The following is a 15,503-nucleotide window of genomic DNA, read 5'->3' as shown; positions in this document are numbered from 1 at the left end:
AAATAATAAACAGAGTGTCAGCTGAATGTGTTGGTGTGAATGGATCCCATCCAAGGGTCCTGCAAAATGCAGCCTGTGGTTGGCCCTAGGGCCCCCTGCCATTTACCCCAGCATGGTTCTCCCTTGTATTTGTTTTTCTGGGCAGCGACTTTTCTTTTGCATGTGCAGCTATTACAGCTTTCATAGACTCCCTATAAAAAGCATATTGACTTTTACAGCAGTATTTCCAAAAGTCTTCAGTGCCAGCATAACATTGCTCCCACTGAGGGCAAATGGGAGGTCTGACTTCACTTCAGGAGAATTAGCACTAAGCCAAGATGATATTTTTTAAGATCACCCTGTCTTTCAGACACCTGCCTGAGCTTCTCCAAGCCATGGAAGCATGGAGATTTTTTAGGCATAAGATTTTTTAGCTGTTGCAGAGCTTTGGGGAACTGCTAAAGTCTCACTCGGAACAGGCTCTGAATCACTGCAAAACTTGCAGGCCTGGTTTGGTCCAAGCACTCCTTGAAGGACAATAAGTTGTCAGGCTGATGCCAAACAGCTTTTGGCCATTACTACAGGAGTGTGATGTGAGTTTATGAGCTCAGTGGATGATGCACAGCATTTCATTTTGCTTGTGCAGTACATCCCTCTCTTTAATTTTACAATACAGGGATGGTTTTGTACCACATTTGTGCCCAGGGAGAACCTCACAGTAGTGCTAGGGGTGGAACCTGACAGGCTTTTGCTGTGTGAGTCCCCACCACTTAAGCTGAGGCCAGTTTTCTTCAGCAGCTGGAAAACAGGGATGTGGTGTGCTGTGGTGTAGTCCAGGCTACACTTGAATTACATGTTTATCTCAGGCTGAGCTTGCTTGGGGAGAGAAAGGTAACCTGCACTCATTCTGGAGAGGGATGACAACATTTCAGAGCTGGAGGAAGGGTGTCTTAGATAAACTACAGGTCAGGAGTACTTCAGGAGATTCACCAGCTAGTACAAAGCTGCCATCTCTCCACTTTTCATTGCCGTTGTGCTCCTGGCAGAGCTGCTGGATGATGGATCAATACAACTATACAACAATAATATTATGAAGAAAAGATGTAAGCCCTACTAAAATTATTAGGCACTGACAATCTCACGTCAGATTGCCCTGGCCCAGTCCATTGTGCTGCAGAGTGTTCCTGAACCTCTGCTTTTTCTTCTTTTCATCCCTCCTGTCTCCTCTCCTCTCCCCAAGAGAGAAATGCCCAGGGCCAGCCACCCACCTAAGCCCTTTCCATCCAGCACTGCTCACCAGTAAATTGCTGGTGTGAGCTGGTGTGCAGGGAGGGTCAGTGTGTGTCTGCAGGTCTCTGGAGGATGATGGCTGAAGAAGCAGTTGGTGTTGTCACAGTCCTGGGCCCTTGGATAAGTGTGAGAGGAGAAGCATGGTGAAAAAAAAAAGCTCCAGTTTATTTTCCATGTATCATAAAGTGGTATCTCTGGGGAGAGCAGGGAACTGATGTGGGGAAAGACAGAGACTTCCATCCATGTCTTCCCACAACTGATTGAGCTCTTAACCAGAAGACTTGAAATATATTTCAATCCATAGTCCTATTGTGACACTTTTTTTTGTAATTATCATGAAAGCTGGTAGTGGTAGTGACTGTCACTACATGGAGGTAGGGGTGGTGAACCACAGCAGACAAAATTTTTCAGATAATCACCTCAGTTTATATGAGCAGTGTCAGCCTCAGAGACTGATCCATGCTTCTCAAGGTGTCCCACGGGAGAGGGCACCACTGAATTCCTTCGCAGGTCTTTGTGCTGACAGGCTTCTATTGCATTTAATTTTCATTAGCTTTGGATAAATCTTCATGGTAAACAGCATTTCAGCCAGGAACCCGTGCACAACACTGTCTCTTTGTCCCCATCCACTTGTGTTTTTCCTTGCTCTTGAGTGGGACATAATTTATACTGTACAAATGTGTGGTTCATGTTTATGAAGCAAATGCCAAGTGATGTGGAGGAGAACAAGCATGTGAATAACACAGAGGCACTTTGTAATTGCCTTTGCTGGCACTCCAACAAGCAAAACTTCTGTAAATGGAACAGATTTGGGGACAGACATTTAGCAGCAACTCAAAAGAGACCTTTTCTGCCTCTCTCACAGTGTTGCTTCTCCTCTTTCTCCTTTGTGTTTGCTGGGTCTCTTTTTCTCTCTAATGTGTATGTCTCTCTCTCTTTCTCCTTTTTTTGTTAACTGGCTTTTCTAAACTTGTCCAATTCAGGCTTTCAAGGAAACATTCAGGACGGTGTAAATGGGATCTGATTTCAGCATATTGCACACAGCCTGGAGTAGCTTTTGAGACCACATAATCACTTAACCTTTTTTAAACAGAAAGAGAAAGAAAGAAAGGCTGAAAGATCCAAAGAAGTGTAGCTTTACCTGTAGTTTAGAATGTATTTGGGCAACCATGTGCAAGGAGTGAATGCAGAACTCCAGACAGACTCATGGGAGTCAAAGTGGGAGGAACACCAGAAATGTTAAAGACCTGCTTTTTTTAGGTGGAAAGAGTTTCTGTCTTAAAATGCCCTTACTGAGCAGGGGTGCCAGCGAGTCCTTCTGAGAGTTCAGAGTCACAAACCTGACTTTTCAGTCTGCTGGGGGAGTGTGACTGTCCTGGCTCCAGTTTGCTCTTTGGTATGTTAGTCCCAGCTCAGGAATCCTGTCCATGAGAATCTCCCCTCAGACCTGGAATTCCTGGTCTCAGAGTAAATTACTGCCATATTACAGAGTAACTGTTCAGACCCATTGCATGGCTGATTCCTGACCTCTCCATGAGTCTTGCAGACATTTTCTCAATTTCCAGTGACAGCCCTTATCAGCACATCTCCCTCGGCTCAGACTAAAATTTGGGATTACCCACAGTGTGCAGCTCTGACAGGTTCATTGTCAGGGAGGGGGATTGTGCCTGCTCTGAGGGGACCTCCTGCAGCAGACCCCAAAGACCCCAGCAATTCAGGCCCCAGGACCTGTGGAGGGGGTTAGTATGTCACACTTGCTGCTCAGCTGTCACGGCAAAGACTTCCAGTGCCGGAGTTGCTCCGGTTCATTGGATTACACATGAAAGCCTCTGCATGGAGAGCAAAGCATTTCTGAGCAGGAGTTTGAAATGACATGAAATGGCTGGGACCCAAAATGACAGCCAAGGGGGGCAAGGGAAGGCTGCGGAGACAGATGGTTCCCCCTATGGAAAAGCACTCTGTGGAGAGGGGTATGCCAAAGGGTGTCCTCTTCCAGAGGGAGGGATGTTGGCCAAGGCTGCAGGGGGGTGAGGGCTAAGGGGTATGCTCACAAACCTCAGAGGGCAATGGCTGCCATTCCCCAGTGCTTGGGGATGGGAAGCTGCAGAGCAGCCTCTTCCATTCAGGAAAGCTCCACTATAATGAACATCTCAGAGGTGCTGGCCCTCAGCCCTGGGCAGCAGGGCTGGCTGTCAAGTAGGAAGTTCCACTAGGCCATCCTGTAGCTGGCCAGGGAATCCCTACAAGTGCTTAAAAAGCATGTAGATTTGCTGCTTAAGGACATGGTTTAGTGGTAGAGCTGGCAGTGTTAGATTAATGGTTGAATAATTTTAGAGGTCTTTTCTGATTTTAACAGTTCTATGATGGGCTTAGAAGTGCCCCTGAACTGGCATTGTGTAGTTAAAGTAACTGTGAGAAATTTGTTATTTCTTTTAAATTCTTCATTAAGTTTCAGATTTTGCCAGGTGAGGGCCTTGCATTTCTCTAAGTTTCTTGTCTCTGCACTCTTAGAAATACTGGTGATTTCTTTGCTAAGACAAGATGACTGCCTTGACCCACGCTTCTATCCACCAGCTGCTATTGCTTCAGATTCTTCAGTTTTGGGATGGACTGCATGGGGTATCCTGTAATAACAAGCTCATAGTTTTATTCAGTCTTTCCATTTCTTTGTTCACTTCTCTGGACCATTCAACATGAATGTTTTGTAAACTGGAGCTGAATGAATGGCACACATTTAAGTTCAGACCAATGTAGAAAAGTCTGTCTCACTTCTAAGACTTTCCTATGTATGTGAAAGATGCTGACTCTTCTTAAGTCCCTCTAAAGCCACTGAGAACTGAGAGGCAAAACATCTTCAGGAAATGAAGCTTCATGTGACAAGCAAAAAATTGAGAAAATGGTCAGCTTGACAGGAATCTGAGTTTTTTCCTTTGGTCTTGGCCAAGGAGTTTGTGGAATATGGTAACAATTACAGTGTGATTATGGGGCCGCATTTTGCCTTCAGCTGCAATAGCGTGATTTTGGTATTATTTTGTGAGATGGTCTGGTGCAATTGCCTTACAGACACAGAAATTCTGGGACTGTACTATGCAGAAGGTTAATGCAGTGGCCAGAGTAATCCCATAGACATTCAAATGCATTGGGGTGGGTGGTGAATCCTTCCTAAGGAAAACAGTTTGAGCTGATATAAGGGAGAGCATACACCAGTATGTATGGGCTGCCTCTCAAGAAAATCTGACCATAAGCCTTAACAACAGTTTCCTTCTCTGGTCATGTCCTGTGCTCACCATGGCCCATTCTGATGCCTTTTGCAGCCCGGCCCAGGTTCACTCAGCCTGCCAAGATGAGACGGAGAGTGATCGCCCGCCCCGTCGGCAGCTCCATCCGCCTCAAGTGCATGGCCAGCGGCAACCCCAGGCCTGACATCACGTGGCTGAAGGACAACAAGCCCCTCACTGCCCAGGAGATTGGGGAGAACAAGAAGAAGAAGTGGACGTTGAACCTGAAGAACCTGAAGCCAGAGGACAGCGGGAAGTACACCTGCCGGGTGTTTAACAAAGTTGGAGAAATCAATGCGACGTACAAAGTTGAAGTGATCCGTAAGTGCAGCTCTGGGAGGGAGAGCAGAGAGGGGCCTTTGAGAAGGGGGCTGGCTCTGTCAAAGACAATGGGGGATGGTGCAGTGTTGATGGCTGGACATGGAAATGGGGAAGTGCTAAAAACATTAGAGAAAACACTGCTGGAGCTCTAGAATGAACCTGAAATCTGGGCAAGACAGAGTAGCAGGAAGACAACTGAGGAGCTGAAATGAGGAAAGGTGCTTGGGAAACATTCATCTCCACAGGCACCTGCATGGTGAAAATCTTGCCCAGTTCAGTCTTCCACAAGAGAATCAATTCAAGGACAGACAGAGAACTGACAGAGAAAGTCCTTTCAAGCAGCATGGGGCAGGGAGGGAAATATCTAGGATAGCCCAGATCAGTATGTCAGAATGGGTGAAACCAGTCAATTTTAAATTTAATCGAGAAGTTTCCCAAGGGAAACTTGAAAAACAAGGAATTTATGACTAGAGTGACTAGCCAGACAAGGATTTAGAACCAGATTCTAAAAAACGTTTGGCCATCTGAAGGTCCAGGCAGGTATAAATGAATTACTAATTAAAAAAAAAAAAACCCAAACCTTAAAAACATCCACAAGGATCCTGTCTGTATCTTTAGATGCCTACATAGCTTTAAAGATTCAATCCTCAGAAGATGAGCCGTGGGGGATTACCCTGCATTGTGGTGAGGTAAATTGCTCTTCTTATTATCTAACTATTCTGAGTCTTGCTCTCTAATCTTCTGTTTCCCTTATTATTGCTGAGGATAATTATACTTGAATCCTTCCTAAGTTTACCAGAGAAGAGCTCTTATTCTTAAATCATTGTTCTTTGCCTATGACATCATCATAAGTTGTCATGGAAATGATTACAGGGTAACCAACTCAAGAAAGAGAAGATGAGCTGAGTGGAGGGAAGATTGAATAGCCTTCATTAATGAGGAGCAGGGCCATGGAGGGCTGTTTCCAGCCACTTGGAAAGCATGTTGTTTGTCTGTGCATACATTTTAGCATGAGAAAGTTTATCCCAGTGTGAAAGATTGTTCTTAAAGGTAAAGATCTGTTCTCTGATAAGTCCTTTCCCTAGAATCACAGGAATTAAAAGCACATGTGGGAAGCTCTGTTGGGCTCTGAAGGCACAAACCTGCTGGACATCTGGGATTGATAAAGATGCAGCTGTGTGGAGACAGTAAAAACATGTGTTTACACTAAAACCAGGAGCAGAGGCAGGGAAATGAATCAAGCCCCATCCTAATGGCAGCTGTGGCATTTTCACTTCATCAAAACCAGACAGCACCAGGAACAAACCCCTTTCTGTGTCCCTGTTTATCTTGGTTTTTATCAACTTAAAGATGTATGTAACCTTTGTTTTCATTAGCTTTTGCTGGCTAGGAGTGAAAACAGTAACCAAAGCTGGAACCAGAGTCAAGGAGATAAGGGCATTAAGCGGTTTTCAGACATCTTTCTATTTTTAACATCATTCTGTGGAGCATTACAGGTTTTATTCAATTTCCTCCTTTTTTCCCCTCTCCTGAGCCTCCACTCCTAAGTCCTGCTTATCTGAGTCTCAGTCTCCCCGGCTGTGATTGTTGCTTACAGTCCAAAGGCAAAGCCTACAGAGACTACTGTGGTATTTTTGTTTCCTAAGCACATCTTTAGAGCCCTCAATGTTGAAAGTATCCCGAGTTTTTAAAAGAGGGTCCATTGTTCCTTCCTTTCACTCCAAAGCCAGTGCTGGTGGGAGCTGTTTTGTTACGTGCTCAATCCAACAGTGTTTGCCATCAAAAGAAGTTGATGATTGCCAGCAGTTACCACCCACTGTGATACCATAATTTCTCCTGTGCCTAGGATAGAGGTTTGCATTACCTCCTTGTCTGGAAACTGTGACTGATTTATCTGATCCTAACACTAAAAAAAGATTCAAACATTCCTCAGAATGAGGCGTACATTTTTCCTTTCACTTTATGTGGTGTTGACACAACCTTACGATCATGCTGGAAAGGATGGTCTTGTGAACCTCTTCCAAAATATAAGGGCTCAGAGGGAAACCATCCTTTTCTCCAAGTCTGGTGCAGGTAGAAAAGCAACTTCCTTGTTATAAACAGGAAGATTCAGGTTGAGCATGAGAACAGACTTGTTAAAGCTTCAGACAATGGTGGAGTTGTTTGGAGAGACTGGAGAGCATCTAATATTGGAGGCTTTGGCAAGAGGCTGGCAAAATGTCTATCAGGAGAAGTTTGCATAAACCTCAGCCTGCCTTGGGGCAGGGAGTTGGACTAGACTGTGATTTTGCATCCCTCCTACACCTTTTCCCTGTGTTTCTGCAACTGCACGTTACTGAGGTTGGCAAACACCTTTGCCCATGGAGCTCCCTGTGTTTCTTTGCAGAGAGGACGAGGTCCAAGCCCATCCTGACCGGGACACACCCCGTCAACACCACGGTGGACTACGGCGGGACCACGTCCTTCCAGTGCAAAGTGCGCAGCGACGTCAAACCCGTCATCCAGTGGCTGAAGAGGGTGGAGTACGGCACGGAGAGCAAGTACAACTCCACCATCGATGTCGGGGGGCAGAAGTTCGTCGTGCTGCCCACGGGGGAGGTCTGGTCCCGCCCAGATGGTTCCTACCTGAACAAACTGATGATCACTCGAGCCAAGGAGGAGGATGCAGGGATGTACATTTGCCTCGGGGCGAACACCATGGGCTACAGCTTCCGGAGTGCTTTTCTCACAGTCCTGCCAGGTGAGTTGTGACATTTTCCCCCCTCTGTTATCAGTCGTCAGTGTCATGGTATTTGATAATTCAGCTGCTCTTGCCCATTGGCTCCCTGGCCCTCTGTGATGCTGTGCTGGTTTAGGCTAGCCCAGTTCTGGTAAGAATGAATGGGGGACTGAATCAGCCCTGTCTTAAATCAGTTCCTGCTGAAATCCTGGTGATGATATTTCCTTTTCTCCCATTGTGGGGAATAACCACAGAATCACAGAATGGGTCATGGTTGGAAGGGATCACAGTTGGTCATCTGGTCCAACTTCCCTGCTCAAGCAGAGTCAATCCAGAGCATGTGGCACAGGAGTGTGTCAGGATGGTTCTGGAATATCTCCAGTGAGGGAGACCCCACACCCTCTCTTGGCAATCTGTTCAGGGCTCAGTCACTGCACAGTAAAGGAGTTCTTCCTCATGTTCAGTTAGAACTTCATGGGCATCAGTTTCTGCCCTTTCTTTGTCTCCTATTGCTCAGCATAGTGGAGCAGAGCCTGGTCCATGCTCTGACACCTCCCTGCAGGTACTTATAGACATTGTTGAGGCCCCTCTCGGTCATCCAGGTGACATAAATTGAATTATCTACTACTGTAGGAAAGAGGAGCAAGCTGGGAAAAGATACTGCAGTTGCAGACACTAAATCACTTTAGTGATAGGCTGCAGGATGGGAGAGGGGGACTGAATAACAGCAGTTTTTGCAACTTCATTCCCTAAAATTCCTCCTTTCTCTTGCCATTATTTATATTGCTTTTACTGGTAAAAGGAAACAATGATACAGGCCCATAAAATGAGAGAAGACTAAAAACTGACTGGGTCACAAAGAAATTAAATGAATGAGTGTGAAAAACAGAATGATTGATTAGTTAAATTTTTATCCAATGGTTCTCTGGGGCCCTTGTACCAAACTCACAGCTGCTGCCTTCCCTCCCCAGACCTCAGAGCTGGTGGCCACATCCAGCTGAGACTGTATCATTTGTGTTTGAGACACACCATCCTTGCCTGGTCATTTGCTCCTTTGTCTGCTGACTATGCAATTCTGCCCTGATAAACGTTTTGGATTTAGGACTACAGCCTAACTGAAAGGCCTGTAAATACCAAGGAAAAAGCAGCATGGGTGGGATATAACTCAAAGCCTCTGGGAGTTTCTGACCTATGAGAGTCTGATCCAGCTCCCTCTGAAATCAGGGGGATACTTTCCATGGGTTTAAATGGGACTGTAGAGAGGCCTCATGCCAGAACCAGAGCCTGCAGGGCTGTTGATATTGGCAGTGATGGAAAAGGAGAACCCAGCTTGCCCTAAGATGCAAAGATGTGGTTGTAAAGCCATGAGTTAAAAAAGACCATTTTGCTTATAAATCTACCAGATTTGACATTGGCAGCTCTGAGGACCATGGATGAATATCAAAATACTTTCTTTTCAGCCCAGCATAGGATTTCTGCCAACCAGCATGAAGACTTCTGTTTTCTGTGGTCAGCTGATAGGTCAGCTCTCTGATCCTGTCATGTTTTTAACAGGGGGCTGGAACAGACTCGCCTCCCAGCCTAAATTATCCTGCAATTTCCAGAGCTGGTGAATCAAAATTTCATCTACTGAGGTCAAAATATAGGTCCTCCTAACTTCAAAGAGACCACATGGTATATATTTAACATTTCAAGCTACCCATAGGATTATTTGTCAAGGAGAGAAAAAGACATTAGTGTCTTAAAGAAGTTTAGCTTGAAAGTTAAGTGATAGATGTTTGAATATAACATATTGAACGATTAAGATAGCCTGTGGTTTTGGAAGTTTTCTGGGTGTCTCCCTGCAAGCTGAATTCTGTGCCTGGGTATGTTTCAAGGCATTGGATATTCCAGCTGGTAGCTATGTAGACAAGGATTTTCGCAGCTAGAATCCTACCCCAGAACTCCTTTTGGGTCTATAAATCAAGAGATCAGGCTGAGAAACTGGAGTGGCTGTCCAGGGATAGCCACTGACTGCCAGCTGCAGAGAGATAAAGGAGGAGGTAGTTGTGAAAGATGATGTCTAAAGCATCTTATCTCCTCCAGTTGCTGAATTTACTGCCCTTGAAAAGCCAACAGCAGCTCCAAAGACACTGGTGGAGGTGGAGCCCATTTTGGATAGGAAGCTGGGGACACACTTCAATGCTGAATGAACTTTCAGCTCCCCATGGCTTGGGAGCCAAGGAGGGACCACCCACCAGCTCCCCTACATTTTTCCCATCCTTCAGCCTTCGTCCCAACCACACAAGAAAGTCAAGCCAACACCTCCAAAACCCCTCATTCATTCTCCCTGCCATGGTGGAGCACTGCTGGGTAGCTCCAGGATTGCTAGACAGGATTTCTAGAGGGTGTCTGAAGCCTTGCAGGCAGTGCTACACCTGGCAGAGGTGGGTGGGCAGCGTGCTGTGGCTCTGTGCAACCTGGTTGTGCCTCCTGGCCTGGTGACAATGAGGTTTTACTGACGTGTCCTGTGTTGTGTCCTTCAGTCCGGGCAGCAAAGCCCATTCTGTCACAGAGTGAGAGTGTTAGGAAACTCTCTCAGGCTGGCTCTAGTGTGCATCCATTAAAGCTTGGATAAGAGAGTTATAAAATCCCCCAAAGACTCCCCTCCTGACCCCTAAACCAGAGAAAATGAGTTGCTTGTCCTTCCAGGAGCACTGAAAAGCAAAGCAGTTACCAAACATCATGTGCTGGCTTGATTTCTCCCTTGTTACTTCGTCTGGCAGAGTTGCCAGACAGTCTGTACAACAGCCAGCCCGAGTGTGATGACATCTGTTTTGAATCCGCTTTGCCTGCATTTCATTAACCCTTTCTGTCTCTCCCGTGCCACCACGCCCAGATCCCAAGCCTCCCAGCGCACCTGTGCCCCCTTCCTCGGCCAGCAGCCTGCCCTGGCCCGTCATCATCGGCATCCCGGCCGGAGCTGTCTTCATCTTCGGGACCATCCTGCTGTGGCTGTGCCAGTCCAAGAAGAAGCCCTGCTCCCCCCCGGCCGCTGCCCCCGCGCACCGCCCGCAGCCCCGCGACCGCATCTGCGTCCCCCAGGTCCCCGACAAAGACTGCATCTCCTCCATCAACTACGAGGAATACGTGGCCCAGCAGCAGCATTTACTGTCCCAGGGGCCCGGCCTGGCCCCTGCCATGGGCTCCAAAATGTACCCAAAGATTTACACGGACATCCACACCCACACCCACTCGCACGTGGAAGGCAAAGTGCACCAGCACCAGCACATCCAGTACCAGTGCTGAGGGCTGGCCCCGTGTACAGCGGCTCCTTTGGGCTTTTCCTCGTGGTACCTCAGCAGAGACTGCTCCAAGTCAGCTCAGCACTGCCAGCAACAGGCAAAGCAGACAGAAAAGGTTATATATGTAATTTTAAATATATATATATACATATATATATAATTGTATATGCGTGTGTGTATGTGTGTATATATATATGTGTATATATCTATATCTATCTATATAAATATATATATAATAGAGAAAGACACAGAGAGAAAAGAGATTTTTTTTTTTTAATTATTGCAATCAGGATGTAGCCGAGGAATAATGAAGGAACTCCAATTCACAGCAGAGAGGCAGCTGTCTCCAACAGCAGAGCCTTCCTGGATGTTTTAATCAAAGTGGCAACAAGTGAGATGGGACACAGGGATATGAACCAACACCTCCTTCCCTGTGTTACTGAAGGGAGCAGGTAGAGCAAGAAGTGTGTGTGGTACTTTTCTGGATGGGCCTGGATGCCTGCTGGGCATCCCTTGTTTTGGTGGGAAGCCTCCAGACCTCTCCTGCTCTGAGTGACTCAAGCTCGCACGTACTTGAGGTTTAGTGCCAAAGCACCAGGATACATAACCCATTCATCTCTTCCAGGGAAAGAAAATAACACAAAAGAGGGTCTGAAAAAGCCAATTTCTGTTCACAAGGTGAAATGCCACATGCTTCTCAGCTGTGGTCAGCACAATCAGCTAACCAGGCTGGTTGGTTCACTTTCTGCAAGGTGAAGGCATCTTGTTTCCCATGGGATGTTCTGCAGATCAGCTCCGCTCCCCTGGTCCTAGGACTCAGTGCCACTGCCAGGAAAAAGGAAAGAAGGAAAAAGGAACATTGTACAGAACACCTTTATATTTATATTTAAGAAATAATAATAATTAATAATAATAATTGAACTGCTGATGGTGAAGAAAGCAAAACACACTGTCCTTCTCTGATGGCTTAGAGTGACAAGCTACTGGATTTTCTGCATCAATGCAAAATACGTGAAAGCATTAGAAAAAATAGTAAGAAGCAAAGAGAGTGAAATAATCTTGTAGGAAAAAATTGCATTTGAGAAATATCCACCTAGGTTGTGTGCGGTTGTCCCCTCCCCTCAGATATCACTTCATAAGTGATAAAACATTGCAGTTCAAATGACAGTAAAAACAGAAAGAAGAGAAAATAAATAAGGACCATATTAAATACCTATATGGACTGGGAATGAATCCAATTGCAAAATATAAAACCTTTGTAATTCTATATAGAGTTTAAACAGAAGTCATGTATATTTAATTTATTTTGTTAAACAAGAAAAAAAAATGTATGATATTTTCCTCAAAACAGGCATTTCTATATGTATTTTTGATCAAAGAAAATAAAGATTTTTTTTTTCAGGTTCTGTAGATGCCATGCTCAGAACACACCTGATGTAGCTTGTGACCAACTGTGCTTCTCCTGACCTGGAGGCCACCTGTCTCTATGCCTTTTCACACTAGCCAGGTGTCATCTCCTGTCACCTCAGGTGCTGCTGGTGCCATCCTGTCCATCAGAAACTGACCTTTTCCACTGTCTGTATCCTGACTGGGGGGGTCTGCAGTGGCCAGATCACTTCTCATGGACCCCAGCCATCTTCAGCAGCAGAGTTCTTCTCTCACAGGGAAAACTGTTTCACTGTGCATTTCTGGGGGGTGTGGGGATGATGATTCATTAGTTTTTTAAGCCCAGACCTGCAGTGGTTTGTTGGTTTGGAGTTTTTTTTAAGAAAATTTTGTAAATCAAAGCATAATAATTTGTGAGGCTGTAAAAGGAACTTTGGCCTCAGGGTGCTTGGAAGGGGAAATCACGAAATGTGGGTGAAACACTTAATTTGTAACTGCAGCTGCTTTAGGAGGGTGAGCTGGGCACAGCTGGAGAGAGCAGAGGAGCTGCTCCCCTTCAGGGGGGCTTGGACCTTCCTTCTGCTGCACACCACGGAGAGGCACCCAGCTCTTCAGGGGCCAACATTTTCTTTGGAGAAGGCAAGTTCAGCAGTGATGAAACTGTTTCTCTTATTTTCATTCAGAGTTTGATGGTTTAAAAAAAAAAAAAAAACCAAGAAAATTTGAAATATGCTAATTTTTATGTTTGGAATTACTTCCTTCTCAAGCCTGTTCCATGAAAGAGATCCTCACCAAACCAGCTGCTCCATTTAAAAGTGTAACACTTTATTTAATCTGAAACAAAGCTGTGCTTTAGGCTTTGCTTTTCTCTGAACATTTGTGGAGCTATTTGCTCTGTGTTGACCCGCAGTGATTTTTTCTGGTGGTTTGTTTGAATCACCAGCAAACCAAACAGTTCCCTGTTTGCTCAGCCGTGGTGCTGTGAGATGGGGCCCCCATTCAGTGAAACACGTCAGCTCCTGCTTTCTTCACCAACACATTCTGCTCCAAAAAGTCCCTTTCTTGCCCTAGGAGGAAGTTACCCATGTAATAACCCCTAGAGGAAGACCATCCTTCATTATGGTCCTCCTGTAGAGGTTGTAATAAAGCAGCCCATTGATAACTAGTATTTTTCAGCAGGAGGGTTCAACACAAATTTATGAAATCCCTAAAATTCAGATTAAGGATGTCTTCATATGCATCCTCTCAGCTTCAGGGAGAGCTGAGAGGAGCTTAAGTGTGAGCACTGATAAAAGGCATGATTTAGGCAGGAGTTCTTAATGGCTGAAGTATACTGAGTCATTTCATTTTAAAAAATAAATTTAAAAGCCTCTATACACTAAGGGCATTGCCTTTATTTCAAGGAGACAGTCAGTGTATGTTTCCATTAGAGATACTAAAGGCTACATCTCATATCTTGTGCCTGTGGGAAGCTACTTACTACACGAGGTATGTCCCAAACTCCTGCACATTCCAGCAGCATTAGGGGCATGGCAAAGGGCAGGATTCCCTTGTAAGCCCATGGCAATTCTCTGCTCTCTGGGCCAGTGTTGTGGCAAGGGGACACTTCTGAGCCATGCTCTGGGGGCAGCACTGACACCGCCTTCAGAGGTGAGCACTGGGTTTGTGGGGCTCAGCCCTGAGCAAACCCTGAGGGATTTTGTGATGGCACCAGTCCAGGTGGCAGCTCTGTCCCTGAGCCCCAGAGAGGGGTTGGTGAGTTAAGAGAATCACTCCTGCATTTCCCATGCAGCACAGAATTCCAGGCTGTGTGCAGCCCTCTCCACCAGTGCCTTCTGCCCTTTGTGACCCAGCTCCGCGGTGCTGTACCATGCAGGCAAAAACTTCACATTTTGTCAGGTGGCTCAAGAGGAAGGAGTGGCTTTTTCCAAGATAAATCTCTAGTGCTGCTGACAGAGCTCTCCAAAGGCAAATGTTGTATTAAACTACCCTGTGTAGGCAATGCATCAGCGTCTCCAGGGCAGCTGCAGCTCTCAGCTGTGGCACTGAGAAGGCAGCTCTGGCTTTGGATGCACCATGAGAGATGCTATAAGGGTCTTGATTTGCAGAAAGTGTGGGGATTTCATCCTGCCTTGGCTACCTGCTCCATCTTGACCACCAGAAGAGGTGTGAGATTGCCCCCCAGGAAAATACCATCACATGCCCTGTTTAGGAGGGGCTCTGTTTTTTGTCTGGGCCTTGCATTGGCTTGCTGTGCATGGGTGGATTTCACATTTTTGAGGAATTATTTTTCTTTCACAAGGTACCTCTAAGACCTTTTCTGAGTCACTCTGTCCCAAGCCCTACTGCATGCCAATGAATTTTAGGGCTTGATTGTGCCTTGCATATATTGGAAAGTCTTCCACAGTTTAAATAAATTCAACCAGGTCACACTTGTGTATGAATATGTTTTTTACTCAGTGGGAAAAGATTTGGATACATCTTCATTCCTAAATAGAGGGTGTTCAGAGAAAACCATTGTCTTGTTTGTGGTAACTGACCCTATGCTGAACACAGAAGATTTTTTATTTTATGTATTTGTATGCATGTGGGCATATAGATTTACATGTCAGGCTGTGATACAGAAGGCAGTTGTACTTTTAAAACCATGGAGCTTCAAAGATCAAAGGAATTTTAGGCTTAAAACTCACTATCTTTGTTAATTTTATTTGCATTACAGATCAAACATGGCTTTACCTACCAGTTTGTGCTTGGCATTTTTTAACTTTGTATGGACAATCTTTCTGTGGTTGGCCCCTTTCAAACTGAAAACTTATCAGACATTGAAGATGAAAAGTGTTCTGTGGTTTTCATTTGGTAACAAATACAATAACTGAACACATCAAAGGAGACAGAATGGCACAGTGTGTCTGTGGCTTTGTAATAAAAGTTGCAGAAAAAAAAAGGAATAAAAGCCTGGCGTTGTGTTAATATGTTTTAGAGTTCTGTGTTTTGAAGGGAAGTGTGGCTCTGTGTGGGTGTGGGTGTGTTAGCACACACAGGAGTGTGTGCTGGCAGGGCAAACAGAATTGTAAAGTTACCTGTGTGCCACAGCTTGGTCTGATATTTTGTGTGGGTTCTGTGAATCAAGCAGAGGCATTATGTTTTTATTATTTGGGAAAGGTTTCTGGGTTTTAGTGAAAAAGGGCAGCTTTTAATCTGCTCACCTCTAGAGCCAAGTGCTATAACTGCACTAGGAGCCAAATT

General features: G+C 45.4%; 1 protein-coding gene across 1 annotated transcript in view; it reads left to right on the top strand.

Annotated features, from left to right (window-relative positions):
- FGFRL1 (fibroblast growth factor receptor like 1) overlaps nucleotides 1-15,209 on the top strand; it is a 167,061-nt gene extending 151,852 nt beyond the window's left edge. Inside the window, exons 5-7 of the mRNA XM_041402793.1 lie at nucleotides 4,584-4,868; nucleotides 7,255-7,608; nucleotides 10,466-15,209. Of these exons, the coding sequence (XP_041258727.1) occupies nucleotides 4,584-4,868; nucleotides 7,255-7,608; nucleotides 10,466-10,875 (1,049 nt within the window). The 3' untranslated portion in view covers nucleotides 10,876-15,209. The remainder of the gene's footprint in view (nucleotides 1-4,583; nucleotides 4,869-7,254; nucleotides 7,609-10,465) is intronic.
- Nucleotides 15,210-15,503: the final 294 nt, after the last annotated feature.

The sequence above is a fragment of the Onychostruthus taczanowskii genome, unplaced genomic scaffold (genome assembly GCF_017590055.1).
Source record: "Onychostruthus taczanowskii isolate IOZ18803 unplaced genomic scaffold, ASM1759005v1 scaffold2, whole genome shotgun sequence".
Taxonomy (NCBI): domain Eukaryota; kingdom Metazoa; phylum Chordata; class Aves; order Passeriformes; family Passeridae; genus Onychostruthus; species Onychostruthus taczanowskii.
This window is presented reverse-complemented; position numbering and strand designations above follow the sequence as displayed.